This window comes from Bombus flavifrons, chromosome 5, assembly GCF_040668555.2.
Source record: "Bombus flavifrons isolate JBK064 chromosome 5, iyBomFlav1_principal, whole genome shotgun sequence".
NCBI lineage: Eukaryota > Metazoa > Arthropoda > Insecta > Hymenoptera > Apidae > Bombus > Bombus flavifrons.
The window spans coordinates 11,806,100-11,832,394 of record NC_138446.1 but is presented as its reverse complement, the minus strand read 5'-3'; the positions used below and the strand labels follow the sequence as shown (position 1 = coordinate 11,832,394).

Genomic DNA, 26,295 nt, shown 5'->3' with positions numbered 1-26,295 from the left:
AGTATCGTGGAGAAGTAATATGCGTATAGTTCAGCCGTTTGACCGCTAGAAGCGCTAGTTAGTGGAGCGCACTTTCGGCTAAATTTCTGCCAAGCTCATCGGCGATCTCCTTCTCATTCATATCTGTCTGCGGTAGTTGTCGAAAATAAGATTAAATTCTGCTGGTAGATTTTAAACGAAGTAGAGAATTCTACGTTTCCTCCATACATTTTTGAGCATCTTAACTCGCCTGTGGCCAAGTTGAAGATAATTTCTTTTTATTTATTAACTTATTTATTACCATCTTAGCGTGTAAGGGAAGAAGGAACAACGGAATGTAGAAATTGAAGAGGAAATGGGCATTCCTCTGTGAAGTAATACAGGCTTGCGATGCATAGTGGAATCGTCGAAATTGCGTCAAATACGAACAATGTCCCAGTTTCTAATAAAATATGCAACGAACGAACACGATCCCAGCTTGTTCCATATTTTCCATTCTTTCTTATTTTCACATTGAATTTTACATCTCCTTCTCGGTCTGTCCTTTTCTTCTACCTTCACATCGAATCTCACTCGTGTTGTGCCGCGTGAAATTTATTCGCCCAGTCGTTTCTACAACATCCGTGCAACGGTGTATCTTTGTTCTTATGGGAATTATTATTCGATAAATCACAAACTAACGAATGGGTGATATCGCAAAAAGAAGGAAATTTGTAACGTTATACAACGTATATCTCGTTGAATCGCATCGAGATAATAACAATGCTATACCGTAATACCGTGTTTCATGCTATTATAGGAAAAGCACGATAAGCCGAAACAGCTGCTTACTAAGTCCTCGACGTTTCCAACGTTCCACTTGCTCATTAGGATTAACGGATGCTGCGTGATATTAAGCGAAAAAGAAAAGTAACGCGAATTTGAGCGCCACGGCGTAGTGGGCGGACGAACTACGCTTTCGTATAATTCAATTTCAATCTGAAACACGATATAGCAAACGATACGATATATGCTGTTTCAGACCATTAATTCTTGACAAACGAAACGGACAATAATTACGATGGATGTTATTGGTAATGGAGTTCCAGGATGGTTCAAGGTTGCGAATAAATTGGCCCTCCTGCATCGTTGACCTAGGAAACTATCTATTAATTCCGTTTATCATCGCATCAAATAAACGACATCGAATATACGGAACGAACGAAAAAACGATCGTTATTGGTTTATTAGTTCCGACTGGCTACCTTACGCTCAAAGCGAACATTTTCACACGTCTCGTTCGAATTATCGGTGATTTTAAAAAAGCTTGACGAGAGATTCGTCCTTGGTCCCACGACTCTTTTCTCTTCTTTTTTTCTATCATCTTCCATTTTCTTCAACCTTCTCTTATTTTTTCTTTATACACTCATCGTTACCGCGCTATTGTACGTACAGCTAGTAAAAGTATTCACACGCTTTTTCTACGGAACTTTTTAATATTTCGTTAGTATCGATATAGACCGATACACGACTATCGCGATTATAGAGTGGCTAAACTTGAAGCTTGAAATCGATTCATTCGATTCAATGTTCAAATATCTCGATGATCTTTCCAAGTGACCGCTTCCGCCAAATATCTCGTAACTTCTATAGACATTTTCAGATTCGTTTCCAATTTTACCGACAGAGTCGCGAAACTTGAGACCAACGTGGAGATGTATATAGAACCTATAACAAGACATTCGTCGCGAAAATACACTTTAGCGAGAAATTAACATACAGTGTGAACAGTAGCCTGGAAACATACGATTAGTGGGAAAAATGGTCTAACTACGGGTTATGGATTATTAAGATAGCGAACGATTCATTGTTCAAATATCTCGACGATTTTTCTCAAATGCGCGTTTCCGCCAAATATCTCGCAACTTCTATAGAAATTTTCAGATTCGTTTTCAATTTTACCGACAGAGTCGCGATAGCCATCGTCGTTGCAATGTCTATGAAATTTCAAAACGTATTGTACGATATATAGAAAAAAGTTTTAATTCTTCCATGCCATCGCGTTGCACATCGACTGTTCGTTGATCTAACGCGAATTCTCTCTCGTATGCGAAATAAATAAAATAAATTAACTGGAAAAACAGCGCCGGATGAGTAAGACGAGGGATGAGACGAATCTTTCCTGTATGACTCAGCTTTCTTTCCCGATCGACTTTCTCGCTCCGAGACGACTCTCGTTTCCGTCCGTGAAAACAATGCTAGATAACGTCTTGTTACGTCGAACTGTAAAAGAATCGCAAAGAGGCGGTGTAACGGAGTTAAATATAGCACGATGCAAAAGCTCCTATCACAGGTGCTAAGAAACGAGAGGAAACTGAGCGTTCGTTAAACAAAAATATCTGGATACAGCGTACGCTGCACTTTCCAAGTAGCTTGAAAGTGGAGAAAAATTAGTAACAAGGATAATGAAAAGATAGAAGTAAAAGTGACTCTGCGAGAATCGCAAGAGCAGTGGAATTGATACGACAGGCTCGAACAAGAATTTGACATCGGTAGAACGTGGTAGGAGCGAGACCAAGTCCATTTGTAGGCCATTGCCGACTGCTGCGATTAATAAATACCATATACCACTACCAAATAATAGTCTTCCTACCATCGTAAAATCGATGACGATATTCGACAACTACACCAAACTATAGCAAACTGTAACCGTGCTAACGTATTATGAAAATAGCGTAAGCGAGTACGAGGCTCGAAGAAGTGGAATTTCGAATTTATTCTATATGTAACGTCACAGCCTACGTTTCGAAAATATGCAACGATTTTTCCACGAAATATTCCACTCGAGTGACTGTACTTTCGTAGCTTAATCGGGCGCGATCACAAAACTATGACGCAACTATTGCGTTGGCAATTACGTGATTGCGGATTTTGTCAATATCACCTAATGACAAAATCCGCAATCACTTAGTTGCCAAGCCAATATATGCAGACGGATTCGCAGGAATAAAACGAAAGAAAGGCGAGAGATGGAAAAAGCAAAGCGGAGAGATAAGGTCGCACAAACGAAAGATCAAAAGCAAAGGATCGTAAATGATTTTAACGAGGAAACGATGATGGTTCAAGGACACTCTCTGCGTATTCTTTTCTGGAAGGGTTCGCGTGCACGTCACTGTATACGATAATGTTGGTCAACGAACCCTGCTGACGATAGCGACGGATCAATTGAAATGCACCCCTCTCGTCCTGTGTCTCGCGTTCTCTGTTATCGTTTCAAAGGGGAGATCCTATTCTCCCCGCCGAAACGTTGCTTTCGAACCATCGAAAGAGATTAAGCGAAACCAGAGCGACGGTACAAGAAAATTTCGCCCGCAGATCGCCAGTCAAACTTACGATCCGTCGTAGACGTACGACATGTTCGTGCGTATCGCTTTCATCACGGAGCGTGTCACGTTAGCCTGACTTTCTCTACGATTACCAAAGCGTAAAATTATTATTATTATTATTATTATATATACAGGGTGGTTGGTAATTGGTGGTACAAGCGGAAAGGAGGTGATTCTACGCGAAAAAAGAAGTCGAAAATATAGAATAAAAAATTTTCTTTTTTTAATTTTTCCATCGAGACAACGATCTACAGTGAGATCCGTTATAACGAAACGCGATAAAGTGCACGCGTACCGAGCGAAAATTCAAAGTCGATTTTCTCGAAAACAAAGCCTCGAACGAAAAATTGTTATTCTATATTTTCGACTTCTTTTTTCACGTAGAATCACCCCCTTTCCGCTTGTACCACCAGTTACCAACCATCCTGTATAATATTACAATTGTGTTTATAAACGATACAATCGTGTTTATAATTTATGTTTACAAACATTAGCCAATTGCAATATTTTGGAAAAGAAGGAACGTCGAGTAGGAATCGGCAACAGAAGTCGTGGGCAAACGAATAAAAACTGTACAAAGAGACGTATACCTTGTGCATAGGAAACGAGAATAACATTCGTTTCGTTTGATATCGATTTGATACGAAAAGGCGTCTTACCTTTTAGGCTTAGTAGGGTTTGAAGTTTGGTTGGGCGACGTTAGGTGCACCAACGATGCGTGTTTTACGGACGTTGAGGCAAAACAGAGACTTGCCGAAAAGTTGGACGCGATCGGTATATTTCTCTGCTGGACAGTACGAACTAATAGAGGCGATAAATATTTCAATGAGGCGATACTCGAATTTGGAGAGAAAGAGAGCCTAAAAAATGTAAATTTAACGCGTTAAACGCTTTATCGCCGCCCGGGAACCGACGCTAAACTTTTCGTTTAGGAGGTGTACGTCGATCCCTCGAGACTGAAACGAAACTTTTTGTTTATACATTCACACACACACACACACACACACACACACACACATATTTTCCGTACTCGCGTCTAACGAAAAGTAAAACACGTTCAGCTCGGTGTTTAACCGCGTTGCGATGAAAACGCAACGTAACCCCGTGGAAAGAAGATGAAACTTTTACGCAAAAGTCGCGTGCCAATCGCCAATAACGAAATGTAGCAAGTACATACTTACGTGTTATTACGTATAGCTCAAAATGCTCGGGCCATAAAAGTGTTGTATATCGTTGATTTCTCCGCGTCACGGAGACTAGTCTCATTTTTGCGACGACAGAAGAAAGGAAGAAGCCGAGCAAACGATAAACGGCGCGGGATTCGGAATCGATGGAAATCTCGAAAGGTAAACGAGAGGACAAACGGAAGACGATGCAAATAGAATAGGAAGGAACGGTGGAATTGCGCGAAAGGCGAAGGTGCGTCAGGGTACCGCGGAAAGGAATAATTAGAACGGGTAAATATGGGAAAAGACTCGTAGGGAAGGAAGGGTCGCACCTATTCCCCGAGCGGCTGTGCCTCGCTCGGTTTGTCCCGATTCCTCTCGGGGGTGCGCACACGTGCGTATTCGTACGCGTACGCGCACGCGCACCTCGCCTCCAATCGTACCTGATAACGGCGGGTGTCCGACAACGCTCTCAGTTATGCCTGGTGCGGCTCGGCGTCGCGACGCGGTCTCCGACTTTTTTTCCATCCACGTACCCCCGATACATCGACTTTGTTTTCTCGTTTGGCAGTAAACGAGCGAAGAAAAGGCGCGCGTGCCGAACGTTCGGTCGGTCGACAGGATGAGATCACGTTCTTTCGATTCGAGACGATGACATCGACGACGCGTGTAACGTGTTTCGCGACATCGACCGGTCAGTGGCTGGTAAACGAAACGTCCACTCGTGCGGCCGATCGCTAATGTACAACTGTTAGGTAGCGCGTTTTACGACTTATTCGACTCGCACGTCAGTCGATAGCCAGCCGCGTCTTCCTCGAAAACGGACGATCAGCGCGAAACCGCGAAACAACGTTTCGAAGCGTTGTTCGACGCGAGTTCTAGGTCGCTCGAGCTTGTCCAGCTAACATGCGCGTAGTTCATCGAGCAAACGAACGAGTCCATCTTCTTCGCCTTTTGCGTACATTTGCGTAGTTTGTCGGTCTTCTTTATACGCGTTCAACGAAAACCAGCAATCGAAAACTAGTCAGGAAATACATTAGGAAATCGTTAAAGGCAATCGAATGGTGCAAAGTGGAGTGGAGTTTCTGGTTATAGCGATCTACTGAGAATGTAGGTAGAGCGACAACGTCGCCGTTTCTTTCGATCGTTCGGGAAATATCGCGCGAATAACTCGCTTGATCGTCACTACGATGTTGCTGCTTCCGTTGTTGTTGATGCCGATGGGGATTCTAGCCTCTGGTAAGTAAACGGTGTTAGCCGCGATTTCCAAACGGCGTGCGGCACCGAAACTTGATTATTTGGTCGGAAACGCTAACCTTCTTTCTCTTAGATCGTCAAATAAAAACAGATAAATACGAATAAATAATCGGTCGAGCCAAATACGGTGTATCTCTCGATACGCGTCAGAATTTTAATAATCTTGTTTATGCGTGTCTTCAGACGTTTAAACGTCTAAAACGGCTACCTAAATAAAATATACAAGCCGTGGCGCAATATCTTCGTCATGTAGGATAGTTTTTAAAAAAACATGACTCCTTGAAAAAAAAAAGAGAAAGGCCAGAAATACGAGCAAGATGAAAAAAGGGATAAAAATGCGTGCGCTACCGGCATAGCACGTCGCGCCGCCGTGTCGTGCTCGATCGCGCAAAGTCACGCTACTAGATCTACGACGAATCAACGCGAACCGGCATTGTATGCTAAAATTTGCGTACATTGCACAACCCGAATTAGCATCAGCGACTGGCCAAGTTCGGGTTCGGGATTTCGCCCGATCGACGTAAGTGGAGCAAACGACTTTTGCTATCGAAGCGAGTCGACGGACGAAAAACCGAACGAACCGAGTATATTTTCAAAGGAACGCCGCCACGCGAAGGTTTGTGGACCGATGACATTCGCACTTGACCGTAATCGGGGGACACGATATCGCGATATCGCGATGTCGCGTGCAACCTCGGTCTCACGTGATTCCGATGCAGTCGAAAAATCGATACCGCTTCGCTAGAGTTCATACGTTTACGCTTACCTTTCTCCCTTCGAACCAACGTCCTCTTAACGTTTCCCTTTCGATCGCTCGTCCATTCTGCGGTTTCTGTCGAATCGCCAATCACCAACGAACGAGAATCGTCGAACGAATCCAAGCGAATCTACCAACAAGATAGAAAAAATATTACGTCACATTTTGAGAAGGTTACAGTACCACGCCAAAATAATTTACTCATATAGTTCTCAATGAGAATTGACTGTAAAAAGTCTACCAAATAAAAAAAAAAAAAAAGAAACAAAAACATTCTGAGAAGCTCGTTAGATGGGTTTGTTTAATTATTATATTTATAGATAGGACGATTAATTGTTTGAACCGTGGTATCATGCAGATACGTCGAAATGTAAATTACGAAGGAAAATTTGTAATCTTGCGAAAGGTTTGGAAAATAAAAATGTGATCCAGCTTTTACGCATTTCGCAGCTCCCAAGAAAAGCTACTGGATCGAGTTGAAATCGAACGCGTGGAGTACAATAGCGAGCGCATGATAATTACTAGACATCGGATTTCCATGAATTTATGCGTTCGTGGAAAATTCGCAGCTGCAAAGATAATTTGCGTAATGCACGAAATTATATAAAATATGCAAAACAGAATACTTGTTACAAATGTTGTTTAATAAACGAAACAAATCTCTCTCTCTCTCTCTCTTGATCTTAAAATTCGATTTTATTTATTCAAATTATAGAAATAGGGAAAAATCGCATAGAAATCCGCAGTTTAATATCGCGAAACGTTTAACGGCGCCGTTTGTCTCGGAAAATTCATTAACGCGCCATTACAGCGGTCACTAAGAGTTTTCGATTAATTACAAGACACCGAGCGCGTGTGCCAGTTGCGTATCGCAGACATGCAAAACGATCATTTAACGGTGGAAAAACACGCGAGAATCGGATGAAATCGAGCCGACAATCGGTCGATGCGCCATCGACCGATTTCGCACGGTTCTAAGAACGTTCGAACGACTGATTTCAAAATCGAAAGTCCAATGGGCGCGCGATGCGCGTTTTCTCGTACAATTCAAAGCCCGCGAGACGTAATCGGAGCGCAACGCGTTTATCTCAGGTTCGCGAGAACGGCTTTCCGTTTGCGTATGATTTCTCGGTGCGTGAACGAGCGACTCGACGCGAGTACAGATGAGCTGGTGGTACGCTCGATGAAATCTGGCGCGCGCCACAATGCACAGCATTTCTAAAGTCGAATTTCCACTGTTTCCACTTTGCGCTGGATGAACGCCGCTTACGTCTTTGTTTCATACGCGGGTGAACTTAAACTTAAGCGAAAACGCGTGGCTATTCGGTGTGACTGAGCTTCTTCGGAGTTTCCAACTCTGCTGTCTTTCTCGCTTCTTCATCGCGTTCGTATCTCCTCGGATATCTTCCTCCTTTCAACTATTTTACTCCGAAAGAATCGTGGACTACGCGAAAGCTACAGAAATTACGTCGAATAGTAAAAATGAAACGTTTCGAAAAACAATTTATTTGAACACATTTTTATTTAAAAATAATATATTTTAATAATATCTATCCAAATGTAACATCCACTGCGGGTCATATAGAGCCGAGAAGGACAGAGGATTAACAGGATGCGTGTTGATGGCGTGAACGTAATATCACCAGGTGACGCCATACTACCAACGTGGAGTTATCTGCACTCAATTCCGCGTTAATTCCGAGACCGGTGCACGCGGCCGATTAACGTTTGAGACTCGCGACCCGCATGCACGCGCCAATCTATGGCTGCTTATGCTTGTGCCAGCAATCGACCGTGTCTCTTCGAACGAACACCATTAACCGTTCGTTTGTCGTTCGCCGTGGTTTACTGGCCAAAAATACTACGTCCATGTAACGCGAGCGATCGTTGCAAACGACGAGAGCAAGAAAGAAGAGAGTTTCCGACTTTTTCACCAGCACGGGCGTCGAGCAAAGTGGCAACGATGGTAAAGTTGTTGGCGAACGATGAAATCGACGAACCGCTAACATCGCGTGCAGCTACGAAATCGTTAATCAACGCCGACCTTAAAAGCAACCCTCGCCCCCTGACTACCAATTCGTAATCAGAACAAGAGGGGGAAAGGTAGAAGACCGGCCAGAAAGAAAGAAAGGGAGGACAGAGTTAGGGGCGTCGGATCTCCAAGAAAGATCGCGACGTTTAGAACGAACGTAGCGCGAACGCAAAATCAAAAATCCCGAGCGAAGTAAACGATGGGAATCGAACTTGCGCGAATTTCCTAATTTGCGTAATTTCTATGCCACTGTAATCTATTAGGTTGTCCGAAAAGTTTCTTTCGTTTTGTAAGGAAATAATAGACCTACAATGTTTTTTGTTTTATATTAGTTTGTTATTAGTTTATTATATTAGTTTATTATCAGTTTATTATATTAGTTTATTATTCATATTTATATTAATTTATTATATGCGCGAACGTAATAATGGAAATATAACGAAATGGATCGTATCTAATTAGATAAAATAATATAAAACAGAAATTGTCGTTCATCTGTTATCACCTTATGAACCTTATCACCTTTCGGGCAATCTGATATACCTGTCATCCGACATGTTAACAAAATACGTTTTCACCAAAATGGGAGCAACGGTTGCGCATCAGCGCGATGACAAAGGGATTACTAACGTTCCTCCAAACGTTAGCTACTCGGCCGAGCTCCGATCCATCAAAAGGCAAAAGGTTTCTCCGAGTTGCTCGAGCAAACACCGATCGCCGAGTACCTTTGTACTTGGTATTTACCAGGTGCATTGCGCGTAGCGTTTCGGTACGCGCTGTACGCTTTACGGTACGTCGCTAGCCGATTCGATTCTATTCGATGCGCGTAATTAGTTATCGACGGAACCAGGTTCCGTCGCTACGCTCTTTATGCTTTGGCCTTTGTTCTCCGTAATCCTGGCGGAGTCTCACGTCGGTACACGGTGTATCAAGGTCCTTTGTTTGCACGCGATACAACGTAGACGATGATCGTTGGTATCGTACATCGGAATTTCGATCGCAATCGGATTAAAACGTTCGCTGCGTGTGCGACGCGAATCCAACTCGTCGCATACCTTCGGATTGCGTATACCATCGACTCGAACCAAGCAGGCGAAATAAAATTCCTGAAATTATGAAAGAGTATTTCATAATGTTCATATCGGTTATATACGCAAAGTTTCGCGATACAAAGACGGCTATTGTGCGAGACGCGGTGAACGTGTTGAGGTGCGTTTAGATCGAGCGTGCGAGTGCTCGTTCGTCGCTCGTTTTAGTAAAATGAAATTCCGCACAAAGAATTCGCCCAAGTGCTCTAAAGTTGCGTTCGCAATATCGATATTCGTTGCCGATACTTTCAAGTGTTCCACGTTATCGTACGTAAAAACCATCGATATATACAGGGTGGTGGTACAAGCGGAAAGGGGGTGATTCTACGCGAAAAAAGAAGTCGAAAATATAGAATAAAAATTTTTTTTTTAATTTTTCCATCGAGACAACGATCTACAGTGAGATCCGTTATAACGAGACGAGATAAAGTGCACGCGTACCGAGCGAAAATTCAAAGTCGATTTTCTCGAAAACAAAACCGCGAACGAAAAATTTTTATTCTATATTTTCGACTTCTTTTTTCGCGTAGAATCACCCCCTTTCCGCTTGTACCACCGGTTACCAACCACCCTGTATATCGTCAGTGCGATATTGCCGATATTAGGAGAACGTTGAGAACCTCGAAGTATCGCCAATAAACATTGATAGTTTGAACGCACCTTTACTGCATTCTAAAGAATAGGTGAAAAATGTTGGTCGTTTCTTCTAACCGCGAAAGCAGCGAACGAATTCATGGAACAAGCTCGCAGATGTTTCGTTTGATTTAAATGACGAAAAGAAACTAGCGATGTGCGACTTCCAATCTACTTTTTAAAACGAAGATTATCTTCACCTACATATGGCGATAATTTAATTGATTTTATTTCCACTGACTACACAGAGCGTAACAGAACACGCGAGCTCCACTAATCCTACACCTGAAAGCAACGAAAGAAGTTCGTACAAACGTGTACTTTATTTGTCTTCGTCGTTTATGAGACAAGTTCTTTTTCAATCAACGCTTTCCAAATAAATGTATCGCACGTGCAGCTTCTATGGCCATGGCCTGTCCGTTCCTCGAACTTAAATCTATTGGACTTTTACTTGTAGAGACACTTAGAATCTATCGCGTAGGCAACGCTTGTTGAAAATGTCGAGATACTTAGATTCGGAATCGACGAAGCTTTTCGTCAAGTTTCGAGAAAACCAGAAACCATTCGGAACGTAAGAGGATCCATTATCAGTTCTAAGACGTCTACGGACTCTACCTTCTTTAAATGCAAGATGGGGTCATTTCGAGCATCTTCCGCAGAGTTTTAATTAGACGAACAAAATCAAATAGAAAATTCGTTGCATCTTATAAAGGAAGACCTCGTAAAGTTGTATCTCACGAAGAAAGAGTATATATTTAAACGAACGTTCTTCGTTGTATTTAGATGTATGCTCAGGTCGATGCTGTGAAATGTTCTCTGTATGAATTTCAGAAACTAGTGAAAATTTGATCGCCGAGAATAATTCTGAGAATCGAGGATCGCCGAATATCGCAAGAAATTGCTAAGAACGTACCGAACGTGTCTCTCTCGTCTGAGTACCGATCTAAACGAGGTAAAACACCGAGTTTCGCTCGACGTTTCTTGCTCGTTTAGTCCAAACCTGCGACGAAAAGGTTAATGAGAGAAGCACGGACTCACGATGGAAACAATAGGAACACGGCGAAGGTGGATCGACCTAGTCGCCGCGCGTGTTTCACGTGTAATTCGTTAACGTTGTAATTTAATTTAAGGTTTACTAGGAAAAACATTAAGCGTATGTAGGTGAACCGTGAGTGAGAATCCCACGGGTATGCCACACCCCATAACCCAAATACTATAACGACAAGAAGTGGAAGCAACCGTATTGCCAGTAGCTTCCTCCAAGTCCGCCAACTTTTTCGAAAATCGCGATTTACGACGACGGTTACGGCGTAGGTGCGATCGCGGATGGAATTAGAAGTCGCACTCGTGAGATCAACTTTTAAGTGTCTCGTAAACGCGAACCAAGACGCATCGTGATACGTGTTACGAGTCGTTAACGAGCACAAGAACGGTAGGAGTAGGCACGCCATTGAAATTACAACGAACGTAGCTTTTCGTTGCTGTACCGACTCTACCTACCTATCTACCTACCTACCCTTTTTCTCCTTTTTCGCCGCCCGTTCGTTGACGCGTTTTTCCATAGTCGGTTATTTCCATGGCAAGCGACGAGACGATTAACGGGACGAATACCTCTAATTTGAAAGTCTAAACGAGAAGAGCGAGTGTCCTTTTCGTACGGTCACGGTATATCCTACGTATATGCTAATACTCGTTTCCATCTTCGTAAGCATCAGGGATCGAGCATGTATCCGACGTATCGCGTAGCGTTCCTCTTCTCTGCGTTTCGCTTCAGTCTTCGCTCATAGCGGAGATCAGCTTGTCAAAGAGACGATGTCCGTGTATCGTTGATACGGCGTAGTACGATGAAAACCTTCTTGCTTCTCTTCCGTCGGTCGAATGATCGAGGAGCGCTACTGAGAACACGCCACAACCACAGCCTTTGCGTTCGCGCCAACCGAGCGACGAATGCTTCGTTCTTCCGGTTTAACAACGTTTTGTAAAACGAACGAGCGAGTTGCGTCTAATAAGATGGAAGCGTAAAGAAAAGGTTCGTTTGCCGCTTGGCGATCGTTCAGCGAATCGTATTAGGTTGTCCGAAAAGTGTCTTTCTTTCGCAAACATACAAACGTGAAACCAAGTGTGTGAAACGTCGCGCTGTTTATCTCAACAGAACAAAATGGATCGTACGTAATTCAACGAAATAATATAAAACAGAAAACGTTGTGTGTCTATTATTTGCTCATAAAACGAAAGAAACTTTTCGGACAACCTAATAAATGGAATATTCGGATGATCTGAGAACGCAGTATGCCTTCGCGACGAATGCCAGTGGACGTTCGTGGAGATTAAAACGAGCATTCAGAATGATCGATAGCTGTTTCCATTTAATCTTCGCTTGGACCCGTGACAACGATGAACGACGGAGAAATTACAATTGCGATCGCGAGTTTCCTCGTTTTCCACGATTTATTTAATTCGTTGTAAACGGGTTGACTCGCTTGTTGTAGACGAACGATACATCGCGGGGTAGAAAATTAGTGCGATTATTACAATGATCGTGTGAACGTCGAACCTGCTTCGGAGAATTTTCCGTGCGTTTTAGTTTAGAAGAAAATATATAGAGTCGTGAAAGAAGTTCACTCTGCCAGTGAATTGGTTTGTCGAATTTGACAATTCGATGATAACATCGGTATGTTCGTGGCTAACTGTTAAAAGAACGAAAAAAGACGAAGTAGAATGGAAAATTCGCTTTTTGACTTCAAGAACACACCGATGACCTCGCAAGGTAGATTCGTGATTTTGTCTCGTTATTTCGTACATGCGATTTAATCTTGGCGGAGTTACAACGAAGTACAAATCGTAATTAACACTAGAACTACCACACCAGCTAAATTGACTGGTTTTACAATTTTATTTTAAAATTCCTATCTCATGTTACATATTTTTTCCGCAATGATAACTAAAAGAATAATATAACGAATTTCATTTTCTTTTTTATGTATTCAAACTCAAAATAATTTTATATCAAGGCTACTTATACCCGTAGCAGTCAAAATGACTGGTACTTGTCAAGGCGTAAAAGGGTCTTGCAATCTGTTTATCGAACCCCAATTAACTAGTTTCCTCGTTTTGTACAACTTTACACGTTTTTATAATTTTTATGAGAGTATTTTTTATGATACCAGGAAAGTTCGCTAGATCACCAGACGCTAACACTAAAAATACCACACCAGTCAAAATGACTGGTTCTGCAATTTTACGAATGTGTTAACTCTTGTTTAAGTTCCAGATGGATTAATAATACCAAAAGTGTACTACGTAACATGTAATTTCTTCTGCAATCAATAAATATAAAAATATTTTATTATTTCGTATTTTTTGAAGGCCAGTCATTTTGACTGCATTTGATAGAAATAGCTTCGCGTTAACTATCGGTAGTTCTAGTGTTAAATACTCGAGATCGTTAAATATATTTCTCTGGAGATCTAATCTACACGATTCCATCCGATGGTTTCCAAATCGTCGCCTTTATTTGAAACGCCTAAGTGTTTCCTGATTCAGAGAATCCATCGAACGTTTCAATATTATTTCTAATTTAATATGTTCAACGTCCATTTGTAAAACCAAACATTTGGAGGAATGCTTGGTGAAACCATTGGCTCGCCCTTTCCACGACACGAACAATCGCACGAACGTGTTGGGGCGATTCTTGGAGCACAAAGGATGTTCGATTTCCGATCGGCGAAAGGAACTCTCCTTTACACTTTCGTATTATTAAATTTCATTAAATTATTAAGGCGCATTCCGCTCGATGGTTGGAAGTCTAAACGCGCGATTACCTGCGAGTATCGTAATTATGGTTCATCGATCACTCGTATCTACGCTGTTATTCGAATCGAAACCGGTCGTACAACGTCGGTAACGACTGGGATCGATAGTAGGTCGCGATCGAACGCGCGATTTGAAAACACGCGTCATATCGTCTAGAAATCTACATGGTATGAAAAAAAAAGCCAGTCGTAAAATAAGAAAAGCAGCCCGATCGATGAATGAAATATGAGGTAAAAATGAACAAGAAATTAGTCACCGTGGCTCGTTACACGTTGTATCGTTTCCACGTTGCATCCGTAGCATTATACAGAGCAAACAGAAACGCCATACGGCCGTTTAGTTAGCCGTTGTCAACGTCGCTTTCCAGTACGCGTTTGTAGCGTATTATCGCCAGAACTATGTGCTATCGAATCGTGTACACCATCCGAGTTAATAAGAATATAACGCTACCGACACATAATCAATTTCAACGTGCATCGCGACTACTCGTCGACGCGTTTGACGAGCTTGCAACGTTCCTGCCCTCCGTTTAACGAATCGAGACGATCCGTTTTGTTATAAGTTGCATGCAAAGTCTACGTTGGCACCGACAGTTTCGTTCAATATACAGGGTGGTTGGTAACTGGTGGTACAAGCGGAAAGGGGGGGGGGTGATTCTACGCGAAAAAAGAAGTCGAAAATACAAAACAAAAATTTTTTTTAATTTTTTTAAATTTTTCCATCGAGACAACGATCTACAGTGAAATGCGTTATAACGTACCGCACGCGTACCGAGCGTAAATTCAAAGTCGATTTTCTCGAAAACAAAGCCTCGAACGAAAAATTTTTATTCTATACTTTCGACTTCTTTTTTCGCGTAGAATCACCCCCTTTCCGCTTGTACCACCAGTTACCAACCACCCTGTATTTTCGTTCGATTTAATGGAAGGAAAATATTTGAAATTATGCAAACGATAGGTATTTCGAGGTATTACGAAGCGATTACATATAGTTAGTCGCATTTATATTGTGTGACAAACGCGCGTCACTATCTTTGTATTCGTTGCTTTGTACGAGAAAGGACGATTTAAATATCGCGCTGTTTATTCTACGGAAATACGAACCATTTATTATAGCTTGAAACAATGCTTAAACAATTTCTTCCTAACAATAACGTTTAATTGTATAGGTAGATTGAATAGATTTTTAACAGAGAGCAGATTGTCCTTTTTCTTTTCTTTCTTAAATTCGACGCGATCTTCTTCATTATAGCTTTTATTGCTATTAACAATATTGTAATTTCGCGAGAACCTCTACGCTTTCCTCTGTGATAAACTACAAGCTGTCCGTTATCGAGATTGGTATCTTTTCTTGAATACTGATACCACGTGAAAATGAGACAATTTTCTCTTCAAAATCTATCGAAAAGTGAAACGTTATTTTTAGGAAGAAATTATCTATGAATTTTTAAGCTATGATAAATGGCTTCGTATCTTCGTCGAATAATCCACACGATATTTAAACAAAGCCACAACTGCACAGATAGTTCTGCGTGCGAATATTAATACGACTGACGGTACGAAACTGTACGCGAAGTGAGAAAAAGGCGAAACGAGTTTTTCATTGTTTAGAATTAAATCGTGTAAACGATACCTACGACCGATGCACAAGAGAGAAAGAACCATTAATCTTATAGTTGGAAACCGGAAAAATTTGTTAACCGTGAAAGTGAAACAAATGAAACGAATCTATTTTCGTTTTGACACGAAATACGAACGAAATGACATCGATAGGAGATGAATGTAGACTGTACACAGAATATTTCAGAGAAGCAATCTACGATCGGGAAACGAAACGAGGGCGAAAGTTAACGAAGAAAAGCCAAAAGAGACGGGACGAGAACACGAACGAAAGACGAAGGATAACAGAAAAAAAGGAAAAATCGCGCGTCGTCGCTTTTGTTCGCAGCGGATCTAAGAAATGAAATCGAAGCGCTCGTTGCGAGGTAATCGCCCCTTAAAAAGTAGGCCGTGTTTACCGTAACTTTGATTAACCGTTCGACGTCTTATTGCCGGTAAAATTGGCACGACGCGCTTGCGTTACGTTGCGTCGCGTTATGTTTCGAGTTTCAGGCGAAACTCGTTCACGAGCGTCTTCAACGAACCACAAAGGGGTGAATTAAAGAAACGGTCGATACGTGGCTCGCGTGGCTACGTGTATACATACTCGAAGAACGACCTGCGTCCTTTCACAACGTCGCTCTCAAAGCAAATAGAAGGAAGGCTTTATTCTCGCGTGATTTTCATTCAAGATTTCAGTCGAGATTTCGATCGACAGATATCGCCGCGCCGGTTGCGCAACGACGTTACCAGGTTGGAAAAGTCGGAAGATGCCTAAAACCGAATTTAAGAGCCGAAGGAACACGGCTTAAATTTTTGTTTTATACGCGGATGAAAGGAGGATAAAAGTATCTTTCTTCCAAAGCGAAACGACGTAAATCCGGTACAGTTTTTACTTCGGAGGACCATCGTGGATGATTGGTCCGCAGCGAAGCCGAATTTACATATTTCCAATTTGGATCATCGTCGTGGTCAACATTGTTTTCATTCGCGCTTCGTCCAAAGTGGCCGCCGAACAATCTAAACAAAGTAGAGGCATCCACCTTGGATGAATTCAACTGATAGGAATATTCCGCCGGTTTTCATCTTTCATTTTCATAGCCGCTGTGGATGTCCAATGTGAATCAGCCGGTGATCATGGAAATGCAAAATGAAAAGGTGTAAATTCGACTTGAACGTAAATGAACGTGAACAACTATCTCGTTCAAGGTGACCACTTAGGATGATCACTTTGAAGGAAAGCGATATTTTTCGATAGATTGAGCGAAGATATGTAAATTACATTATAATTGAATGTAAAAAAACGAGAGCCGGTGTATTTATACAGGGTGGTTGGTAACTGGTGGTACAAGCGGAAAGGGGGTGATTCTACGCGAAAAAAGAAGTCGAAAATACAGAATAAAAATTTTTCGTTCGAGGCTTTGTTTTCGAGAAAATCGACTTTGAATTTTCGCTCGGTACGCGTGCACTTTATCGCGTCTCGTTATAACGGATCTCACTGTAGATTTTTAAAAAAATTAAAAAAAAAAGAAATTAGAAAAATAATTTTTATTCTATATTTTCGACTTCTTTTTTCGCGTAGAATCACCCCCTTTCCGCTTGTACCACCAGTTACCAACCACCCTGTATATTCGTTTGAGATGTCCAAAGCAAAGTTCGCCTTACTTTGTTCGCTGCTTCGTTCGTTTTTCGGGCGAAACGCGGACGAAAATGTTTCTCGACGAATCATCCACGATGTTCGTCCGGAGCGAAAAGGTGTAAATTCGACTTTAACGAATTTCTTTTTCGAGGTCGAGCGAAGGATAAGCGCGAAGAGACACGCGACGACGGCTACGTTTTAAGAGTGAACGCTTTCGTCTCGACGCGCTCTTCCCGTTCGTTTGCCCCGATCTTTCTTCTTCGGAAAAACCGATAAATATCGAAGAGAGATATTAAGAAGGTCGTAAGTTCGTTGTTACGGCGTTTAAAAGTTGCCGGGTAAGAGCAACACACCTTTCCCTGAGTTAGGGTGTCGAAATCACCTAAATATAGTTAAGCTATTTCCGAATTCGGCATAGCGCGTGGAAACGCTCGTCGTGAAAACGAATGGGTCTGGCTGTCGGTGATCGAAAAAGGGAAAAAGAAGGAAAACCGAGGTGTCGAATGGCTCGAGGGTGGTGCAGAGGAGGGAGAAGCTGGTCGACGGTAGCCGAGTGATACGTTCGCGCGAGTGTCGCGCGACAATGAGAAACTTGTTAATTTTCCGAGCGGAGATGTTTGTACAGGTGTGCGCGATCGAGCTGTTTTCGATGTCTACGTTCAGTCGTGGCGATGCGCCATCGTTCGAGAGCGATAGGCGGTGGAAGATATTTTTCCAAGATCGGTGAGCACGAGAGAACGAAGAAACGAGAAAGAAACCGGCGAAAGGAGCTGAAAAATATCTGAAAATCAGGACACGCTTGAGAAGACGCGAAACCGAATGAGATACTCGTGAAAAACGATGGAAGATGCACGTATTACAAAGCTGGGAATCGCGAGAAAATGGAAAATCGGGGAAAGAAACTCGCAGAAGGCGTTGGCGAGCATTCGAAAGTGGGCAAAGTAGGAAATCGAGAAAAGATAGTGAAAAGAAGAGACAGGAGCATGGAGGGAAAGAGAAGAAGAAGCAAGAGATTAACGTTTGCCATGTATCGCGAATGTTAATAACGTGATAAAAATAATGTAGCAAAATTGTTAGAGTTTCATATTGTATGTTTCCGTTTAGATCTATACGTTGTTGAAATTGAAAGACTGCGAGGTTATACGTCACTGTTAAAGAAGTATAGACAATAAAAAATATAAAGGATACAATTTTCGAGTCAAGCACGAAAAACGTTAAGGTTAGAAAAGCAGACCATAAGTATATATCAAAGAGAAAAGTAATGGGGAAATTCCTAACCCGCGGGAGAACACCTATGAATAAGTAAATAAATAAAATATATTTTAGTGCAAGCCAAGCAACGAAGATATAGTACTGCCTACTAAGAAAATAATAGGAAACGAAAGAAAGTGGCAGTCTCGAGCGAATTAGGCGTCTGGCCAGGTATACGCGATGGCGAATCAATTTACAGGAATAGAGGGCGCGTATATCGAGATGGTGATACTACGGTGGCCGTACGATGGGCGCAAGACGTAACTAAGGTGGCGAGGTGGGCCGACTCGAACGCGGCAGGTTCTTGCAGATCGGCGACCGAGAGGGTGTCGAGTTGTATGGCTGCGCGTATCGTATTCACGGTGTCTCTGTTTTCGGGAATCGTAACTCGATGTGCGAATAGGGTTTCCAGGTACAACGATCTCGTGCCTCTAGAGATCTACTAGAACGACCGATCTCTCGTCTTTCCACCGATTTCGTTTTCGATCGTAACGATCCGATATCGTCGCTCACCTTCGATCGCACGCTGAGAGAATGTTTTAAAGACGCGTTCAGGGAGCTACTTTCAAATCAGCCAGAAACATTTCATCGACACAATTTCACCGAAACCAGTATACGAAATCACCGACCAATCGTTTCATCGACGTCGTCTTCTGGCGAAAATTATTACGCTTATCGCCATACGTTACCGTCCGTTATGCACAGTCGCTCCCCTTACTCAAATCTATGCTATTGATATTTCTTACGACTCCCATACAACTCGCTTCTTACGACTTTTCGACGGAAAAGGTAACTCGCAAACAGCAGTGGCGTTCATACGCACACGCGTAACAGAGAATTATGTACCTATATGCAATACGATGTTGAAAAGCGTGGTCGGAGTGAAACCTACCCTAGCCTTGAAAAGATTCAAGATAATTCAAATCTAATTTTCTTTTAAGCAGAAATGAATACGTACGCCGCGCATACGTACATCAGGGTGGTAACTTTGACAATATATAAAATTTGTGGAAATTCCTTCCAAGTGGCTCACTATTTGTAAATATTTACTTACATAATTTACGTTAATTAATAAAGTACCAATGCAATGCGTCGTAATATCGTAGTAACTTTTATCATTTCCTTTTATCTTTTCATGCATGGAAATGAACGTTTAGATACAGATGCACGATTAGCGATGACATATGACAATTAATATACTAATTGTCGGCAAAGAGAGAATGTCATCCCTATAAATAAACATCGTCGGCGAACTCTGTGTCAGTGAAATCGTGTCGACGAGGTGATCGTCGATAGTTCAAAGGTAACCCGCATTTGGACCAAACGACCAACAACACATAGAGCAAGAATGATAGAAATCGTTCGTGCACGTTTAACGTACCAATGATTTGCAACCTTTTTCATCTCATGACATAAATTAATTACTAAAATTTTGTGACACCGTCGAAAGATATATCGTGTTCGTTTCAAAACGGAGCATTCATACCAGACAGCTATTGTTGCTTTTATACTATGATTTAGGGAAAAAGACATCAGTGTTTTTGACTAAATACAGTAGCTACAAGAAGTAAATACTCCCTTCTTCCAATGAACCGTTTTTTATCAGGTTGCATACTTCATTTTCATAATACAATGGAGTCTCGGCTATTCGAGTTCCGTATTACTCGAGGTGCTTCCAACTTTATCATAACTTCATTTTTCTCGAAATTTTAGCACGAAGACTACGAAAGCGTACGAAGCCAGGTATCGTGAAAACAGTTAATCAAACGTTCAATCGATTAAATACGCCTACAACATACGATACGCTTATACAAACCCAAATACGCGTACAACCTTAAGCCATCAAGATTTTATTATGCGACTTATGAATACTAATAAATTATTATTACTCGAGGTAGGCCTGGTTTACATCGCCTCGGATGATCAAAGATTTACTGTACTCTTTATAGTGGTATAAAAATACCGCCAAAAGATATGAAACTTAATATACTTGAACCTAACGAATCAGTACGTAAATACCGTAATAAATACAATGGAGTGCGAGTCCTCGTTGCACATTGTATATTCAGCTATTTTATATCTTGAAGATCGTTGCCTCACACCGTTTGAAAATCGTGCTAAACCGTTATCGAGCAAATCGTTCGTAAACTCGTTTATCTCATCAAAAGATTCATCTTCCTTCGCGATGATCGCGGTCAAATAATTCAGCGAACGAGTTCAACTAAACGGCAACGGAACGCTTGTTCCCGCTTAAATTTCACTAACAAGAGGATCGTTCGCACGCTTCGTTTAAACGCACCTTTACGCGAAAGACTTTGTGCGCGCATACGCCAAGCAGCTAGATCCTAACTTTTAACATAGACGCCACGATACGGAGAAGTGTGCGTATGCGAGCGCGTGTGCCTGCGCGCAAGTCTGCGTTCCAGATACTTTGCGCCTTTAACTCGACTCTCGCGTGACCGTCGCATCGTTCGCCTTTCCACCGTACCCTCGCTATCGCACCCTCGCCCTTGGCATCGCCATCACCGGAGGCCTTCCCTACCGAAATATCTTCTTACCCTACCCCTTTCACGAAAAACGCACGCGTCCTCCTGCCACGACTCGGAATTACCGAGCCGATCCTCGGCTAGAAATTCCTACACGCGCGAAACTCCAAAATTCCATCTCGAAAATTTCCATCGAAAACAAAAATTTCCATAGAGTTGGTTCGTAGAGATGGCGCACGATAGGAGAGCGAAATGTCGCGCGAACGATCGAAACGTGTGGTATCGATCGAGGCGAACACGGTGGACGCGGCACGTGGAATCGCAGATGTTCCAGGAACGGATCTCGCTCGCGTATGGAATCGCGCAACCGCGACTGCAGTTCCGCGAAAACACCGCCGAGGATCTTGATCGCGATCCTTATCCTGCAAGAGCGTGCGGCCGAGCGCGTTCGCCGAGCAGGACTTTAACTACTTGCTGTGTATCGATTAAACGCGCTCACCTTGACACGAGTCGTTTCCACGAAGTTGACCGTACGCGAACCCTCACCGTTGAACTTTACAATGCCAAAGACGAAGCGTTTATTTTCGTCTTGCGATCGAAAACATTTTGCATCGCAGGAGCCGCGATGGCTCGGTTGTACTGCTGACTCTTGCATTCGTACGAGAAGTATGGCCTATGGTGTTGGAGTGTCGGTCGTCCCTTTTTGGCTGGCATCCCTGCGAGTTGATTTATCGTCTTCAGTTCAATTTCTGGTGGTTAGGAACTCACTTAGAACTTTCCACGTCCCTCGTGATCGACTGTTCAGAAATTCATTCTTATCCAATCTGTTAGTAAGGAGACAGGCTACCAGCGTCTCACTGTCGATAACAGACGTATTAGGTTGTCCGAAAAGTGTCTTTCTTTTACAGACACGTCTTTTACAACGATGCATCTTTATACAAACATGAAACCTAATCTGTCGAACGTTGTGATCTTTATTTTGATAGAACAAAATAATATAAAATAATATAAAACGGAAAATGTTGTGCATTTATTATTTCCTTATAAAACGAAAGAAACTTTTCGGACGACCTAATATTTGCTTACTTACTTACAGACTACTAGTACTCACGGTATTGGTGCCTTGTACGCGAGTACCGGACTGATTGTCGCAGGAAACTTACTCTAGCAAAAACGAGAATACTCGTACGGATTGTTTCAACGCGATAGTAGTCGCCGATGATCTTAACAACTGATGACTCGATTCCTAATCTAAATGCTATCGTCGGATCATAGGTGACCACGAGAGATTACGTTTGCTAGTCAGATTGCACAATTTTATTTCATTATCTTATACGATAACGAACAACTGTAACGACTATTATCGTGTAAATTGCAGGATACACATTGGAACGAAGCATGCTAGAATTATGTTCCGAATACGATACCAATTAAGCGTAGAATAATAAAACGACAAGTTCTCGCCGTTTCGCGTAATAAACAGCGACTCGAAATTTACGTGTACAGATAACGACTCGGTAAAGGGCGCCGTTTCTCTGTTTCAGAGCTCTACTTTCCTCAGTCGAACTTGGCCGTAAGGATACCGTACTTGGCGCGGGACGATGCACACATTTCATGGAAGTTGAAGCTGCTCGAGCTGAGGACGCTTCGAAACGATTCGACGGAACCGAGTCGCGTGAACTATCGCGTCACCGTACCCCGCGAACCGACAGTTTCCATAGATTCCGAGACGAACAGCTTGCTACTGCACGGTTTTTCAAAGAAAGGTAAGTGTAGCAGATGTTCTTCGATCTACGCGTTTCGCTTCGAACGCAGACGTTACCGCGCCTTTCGTTTCCTCGCTTGCCAAGGCGCGACCGGATCCGATACGATCGTCGTTGTGGCGAAAGAAGACGACAGCAACGAGGCCGTCCTAGAAATCACGGTGGAACCATCTCGTGTTAACGGGACGGAAATCAAATGCGCGGACTACGTTCAGGTAATTAGATCGTCGCTCCACGGTCTATTTCGTGAGACTCTGTCGCTCTACCGTTCAACGTCGTTTCGTTTTCAGGACATGTGCTTCTGGAACGCGTCCAGGTATAGGATATACGAAAATCAGCCGGTCGCGATGATCGGTACCTTCGGACCTGGCATTTACACCGACCTTTGCTCCAATTTTCACGTAACCGACTACAAGCTATTGAACGGCAAGTTACCCTTTCTTTTCATCCTTGTCCTCGCGTCTCAGCTATAGCTATAGATAGAGAATCACGTTTTCTAGACAGGAAGAAGGAATATCTTTGTGCGATCGAACAGAAACGACATACGCCTCCGCGCGTAACTATTAGGACGTTTATCGATTTTACGTAGGATGCGATGGTTTGTTCAAATCATCGATCGAGCATCGATCAGGGTTTTGCATTCGAGGTGGGGAGGGATGAATTTGTAAAAATTATTCGCAAGAGTGGCGGAAGAAACGCGATGAATACGAATCAGGAATCCCTTCACCTCGGCGAAGAAGTTCACTCGCGTTTATTACACGCGAGGTTCAGAGATGTTCGTTCAAAAGCTTAATGAAACCTGGAATTATCATAGAAACTTGACTAGTACGAATGTATCACTAAGGTTGATTAAAGCGACGATCACGAAGTGGACGTAACACAGTGGATATAAGCGAGCAGAAATTCAACGTCGTTATGCTCAAAGATTCTATCTTTCCACGAATATACGATTTTTCATTTATCTCGAGATTCCATGGACTTTATAATAAATTCCAGATATACACAAGTCAAGCCACAGGGGATAATAAATATCGTTAAAGGCTTCGGCCACAGCTTAAACGTTTTTGAAGTTAATCTCGTTTCCTGTAAGCGTCCTAATATCTTACGAATGGGAGTGTATCTGTCCGACTCTCCCGCTCGAGGAAATAAATCCATCGAACGCGTGCGCACGAGCCGCTAACTCCTGGAATTCCCGGAAGGCGAGTTAAGCGTTCGTGGAAAAGTAGCGGAGAACGTACGAACGTCCGATAATTTCTAGGCACGGAATACTTCCACACGTCCAACGACACGCTGTTCGCGAACGCGTTCCTGGACAGAGACGCGTTGGGTCCGCCGCCTAGAGGCCCCGGACCGCAAGTCGCCGTTCAAGTTCAGTGCATCGTGTGGGACGAGATCACCGGAATGCAGTACGCACCGATCAACACGCTGTACGTCGACATCTTGGATCAGGACGACAATCCACCGATGGCACAGGGCAACCACTCGATCGACGTGATCCTTCCAGAATTTACCGCGGTGAGTGACGCGATCCTGTCCAGCTGTTTATTAGACGTAAGAATGGATTGTCCTCCACTTTTGAGTATCATCAGAGTTTCATTCGTGAACGACGAAGACAGGTCCTCGAAGTAATCTCCATCGTCGTGGATGATATCTCGCCAGTTTTCTTGCGAATACCATCGCGATATAAACTTGGCCCCTGTAGTCGGTGCAAATGTTCGTTTTCAAATTTCTGAGGACCTCCGGAGTGTGGTCGATCCTCGAGATCGAAATCGCTCTCTTTAGATCGCTGGTGCCAATTCCTGCGCGTTCGCCGGTAACACTCGCTTCGTTACAGATCACGCGAACCATTTGAATGGCTCCAGTCAACATTTCTCTCGGATCAAACGCAAACGGCTTACAATACGCTGTTTACTGTGAGTCGTCGCGTGCGCTAATCGACGTACTGCAAGGTTTTCCGTCAATGCTACAAAATTAGGAAGCAGCTGTAGAATATTTCCATTCGATCACGCGAGGATTCGCACAATCCGACTGGACAGTCGGGAAAAATTCATTCCTACACTCGCGTTACTCGTTCCTCGGAATGTTTCGAGCTCCTACATCTGCACTACGCTTCTGCTTGTTGCACTAAACACACGTATATCTACATACATTGTACACGCACTACGACGATAGAAGGCAAATCTCGTTAGCGAACGAACGACGAATCGTTTAAAAAGTCGTCGACTTAATCAGTGGCGCATTGTTGCAGCGATCACGAGGCATTGTTTCCAGCGTGAAAAGACACGGAAGCGACGAACGCGACAACGGAACCGTCTCGAAGAATCGTCGGGAAGGAAAACCCCTTCGGGGTCTGATCTTGATTAAGCCCGAATCTCTTTTCTACTTTCGTCGCCTATCCTCCCGCGTTCCTCGCTTCTCCCGACGTCCCTTCGTGTCGCCCCCGCGCCCGAGTAGGCGAAATTTTTCTCGCTATTCGCGTAAAAATCTTGTCATCCGTGTCGTGTCGATAGGGCGACAAACTGGTGGACGACAACAAGCTGATACTGAAGGACGCGGACGCGGAAAGTAGTAACCGCTACAGCGTCCGTATGCTCGGAGACGCTCACGACGCCTTTAACGTCTCCCATAACACTTTGCCGATCGAAGTTCCCAGAGGGATCCCGTACACCGCCATATTCACCAGTGAGTCGATCTTTACGAACGAGTTCTACGTATTTCCCTACAGTTCGATCGTGCTCGCTTCTTTCTCGATAAGGATCTGTCTGCATCGGGTAAATTTCTGTTTCCTCCGTTACAGGAATATCCGCAAAAACCACTCTTCTGCCAAAGTCTCCGTATCGCGTGATCCTGCAAGTAAAGGACGAGTCTCTGATCCCAGGACACGGAGAAAACACGGTGAGTCTCAGTCTATCGCAGATAGCTGGCGCGAACGAGAGAAACGCGTGTCTTCTTTAAGAGCCGCGAGACGAAGAAGAAAATTCGGGAAAACTGGAATAGCAGCGAGCGAGGATTCCGGAAATTTTTTCCCGAATGATCAGACTGCGGATTTTTGTGCGCTCGTGCGTAATTTTTGCGCTAATACTCAGACGAACGGTTTCAAAATTTCAGTTAAAATTCTACTTATATTATCCGATTAATCTATTTCTCAGATTTTGTTAATATAAGAATTTACATAAAGTTAGATGAGTAAAAGAGTTATAGAAGAACAAAAGTTAGATGAATGTAGATTTGTAAATTAAATTTGAAGCTGGTCTGGATTGAAATTTTACCGGGTCTGGTAAACTTAGCGTTAAAGTTGCAAAACTATAGAAAGTATCGAAATCAAAGTACTTTTTCATAACACTTATCGCAAGAAATCAATTTTTACGATTGCATTCGTTTTCTTGTTTATATTAGTAGAAGTATGAAATTGGAATTAAATGTTCGCGGTTTAAAGACGATGATCCGCGTCGATGAAGGTGCCCTTAA

General features: G+C 42.9%; 1 protein-coding gene across 3 annotated transcripts in view; it reads left to right on the top strand.

Annotated features, from left to right (window-relative positions):
- The first annotated feature begins 5,002 nt into the window (after nucleotides 1-5,002).
- The window catches only part of Ret (protein kinase receptor Ret oncogene), a 35,211-nt gene continuing 13,918 nt past the window's right edge, over nucleotides 5,003-26,295 (top strand). For 2 of the 3 annotated variants that reach the window (XM_069112398.1, XM_069112397.1), the window contains exons 1-7: nucleotides 5,003-5,749; nucleotides 22,609-22,830; nucleotides 22,915-23,042; nucleotides 23,118-23,253; nucleotides 24,086-24,342; nucleotides 25,338-25,509; nucleotides 25,625-25,722. In XM_069112398.1, the coding sequence (XP_068968499.1) occupies nucleotides 5,701-5,749; nucleotides 22,609-22,830; nucleotides 22,915-23,042; nucleotides 23,118-23,253; nucleotides 24,086-24,342; nucleotides 25,338-25,509; nucleotides 25,625-25,722 (1,062 nt within the window). In that variant the 5' untranslated portion in view covers nucleotides 5,003-5,700. The remainder of the gene's footprint in view (nucleotides 5,750-22,608; nucleotides 22,831-22,914; nucleotides 23,043-23,117; nucleotides 23,254-24,085; nucleotides 24,343-25,337; nucleotides 25,510-25,624; nucleotides 25,723-26,295) is intronic. The other variant, XM_069112399.1, reaches the window with a different exon arrangement.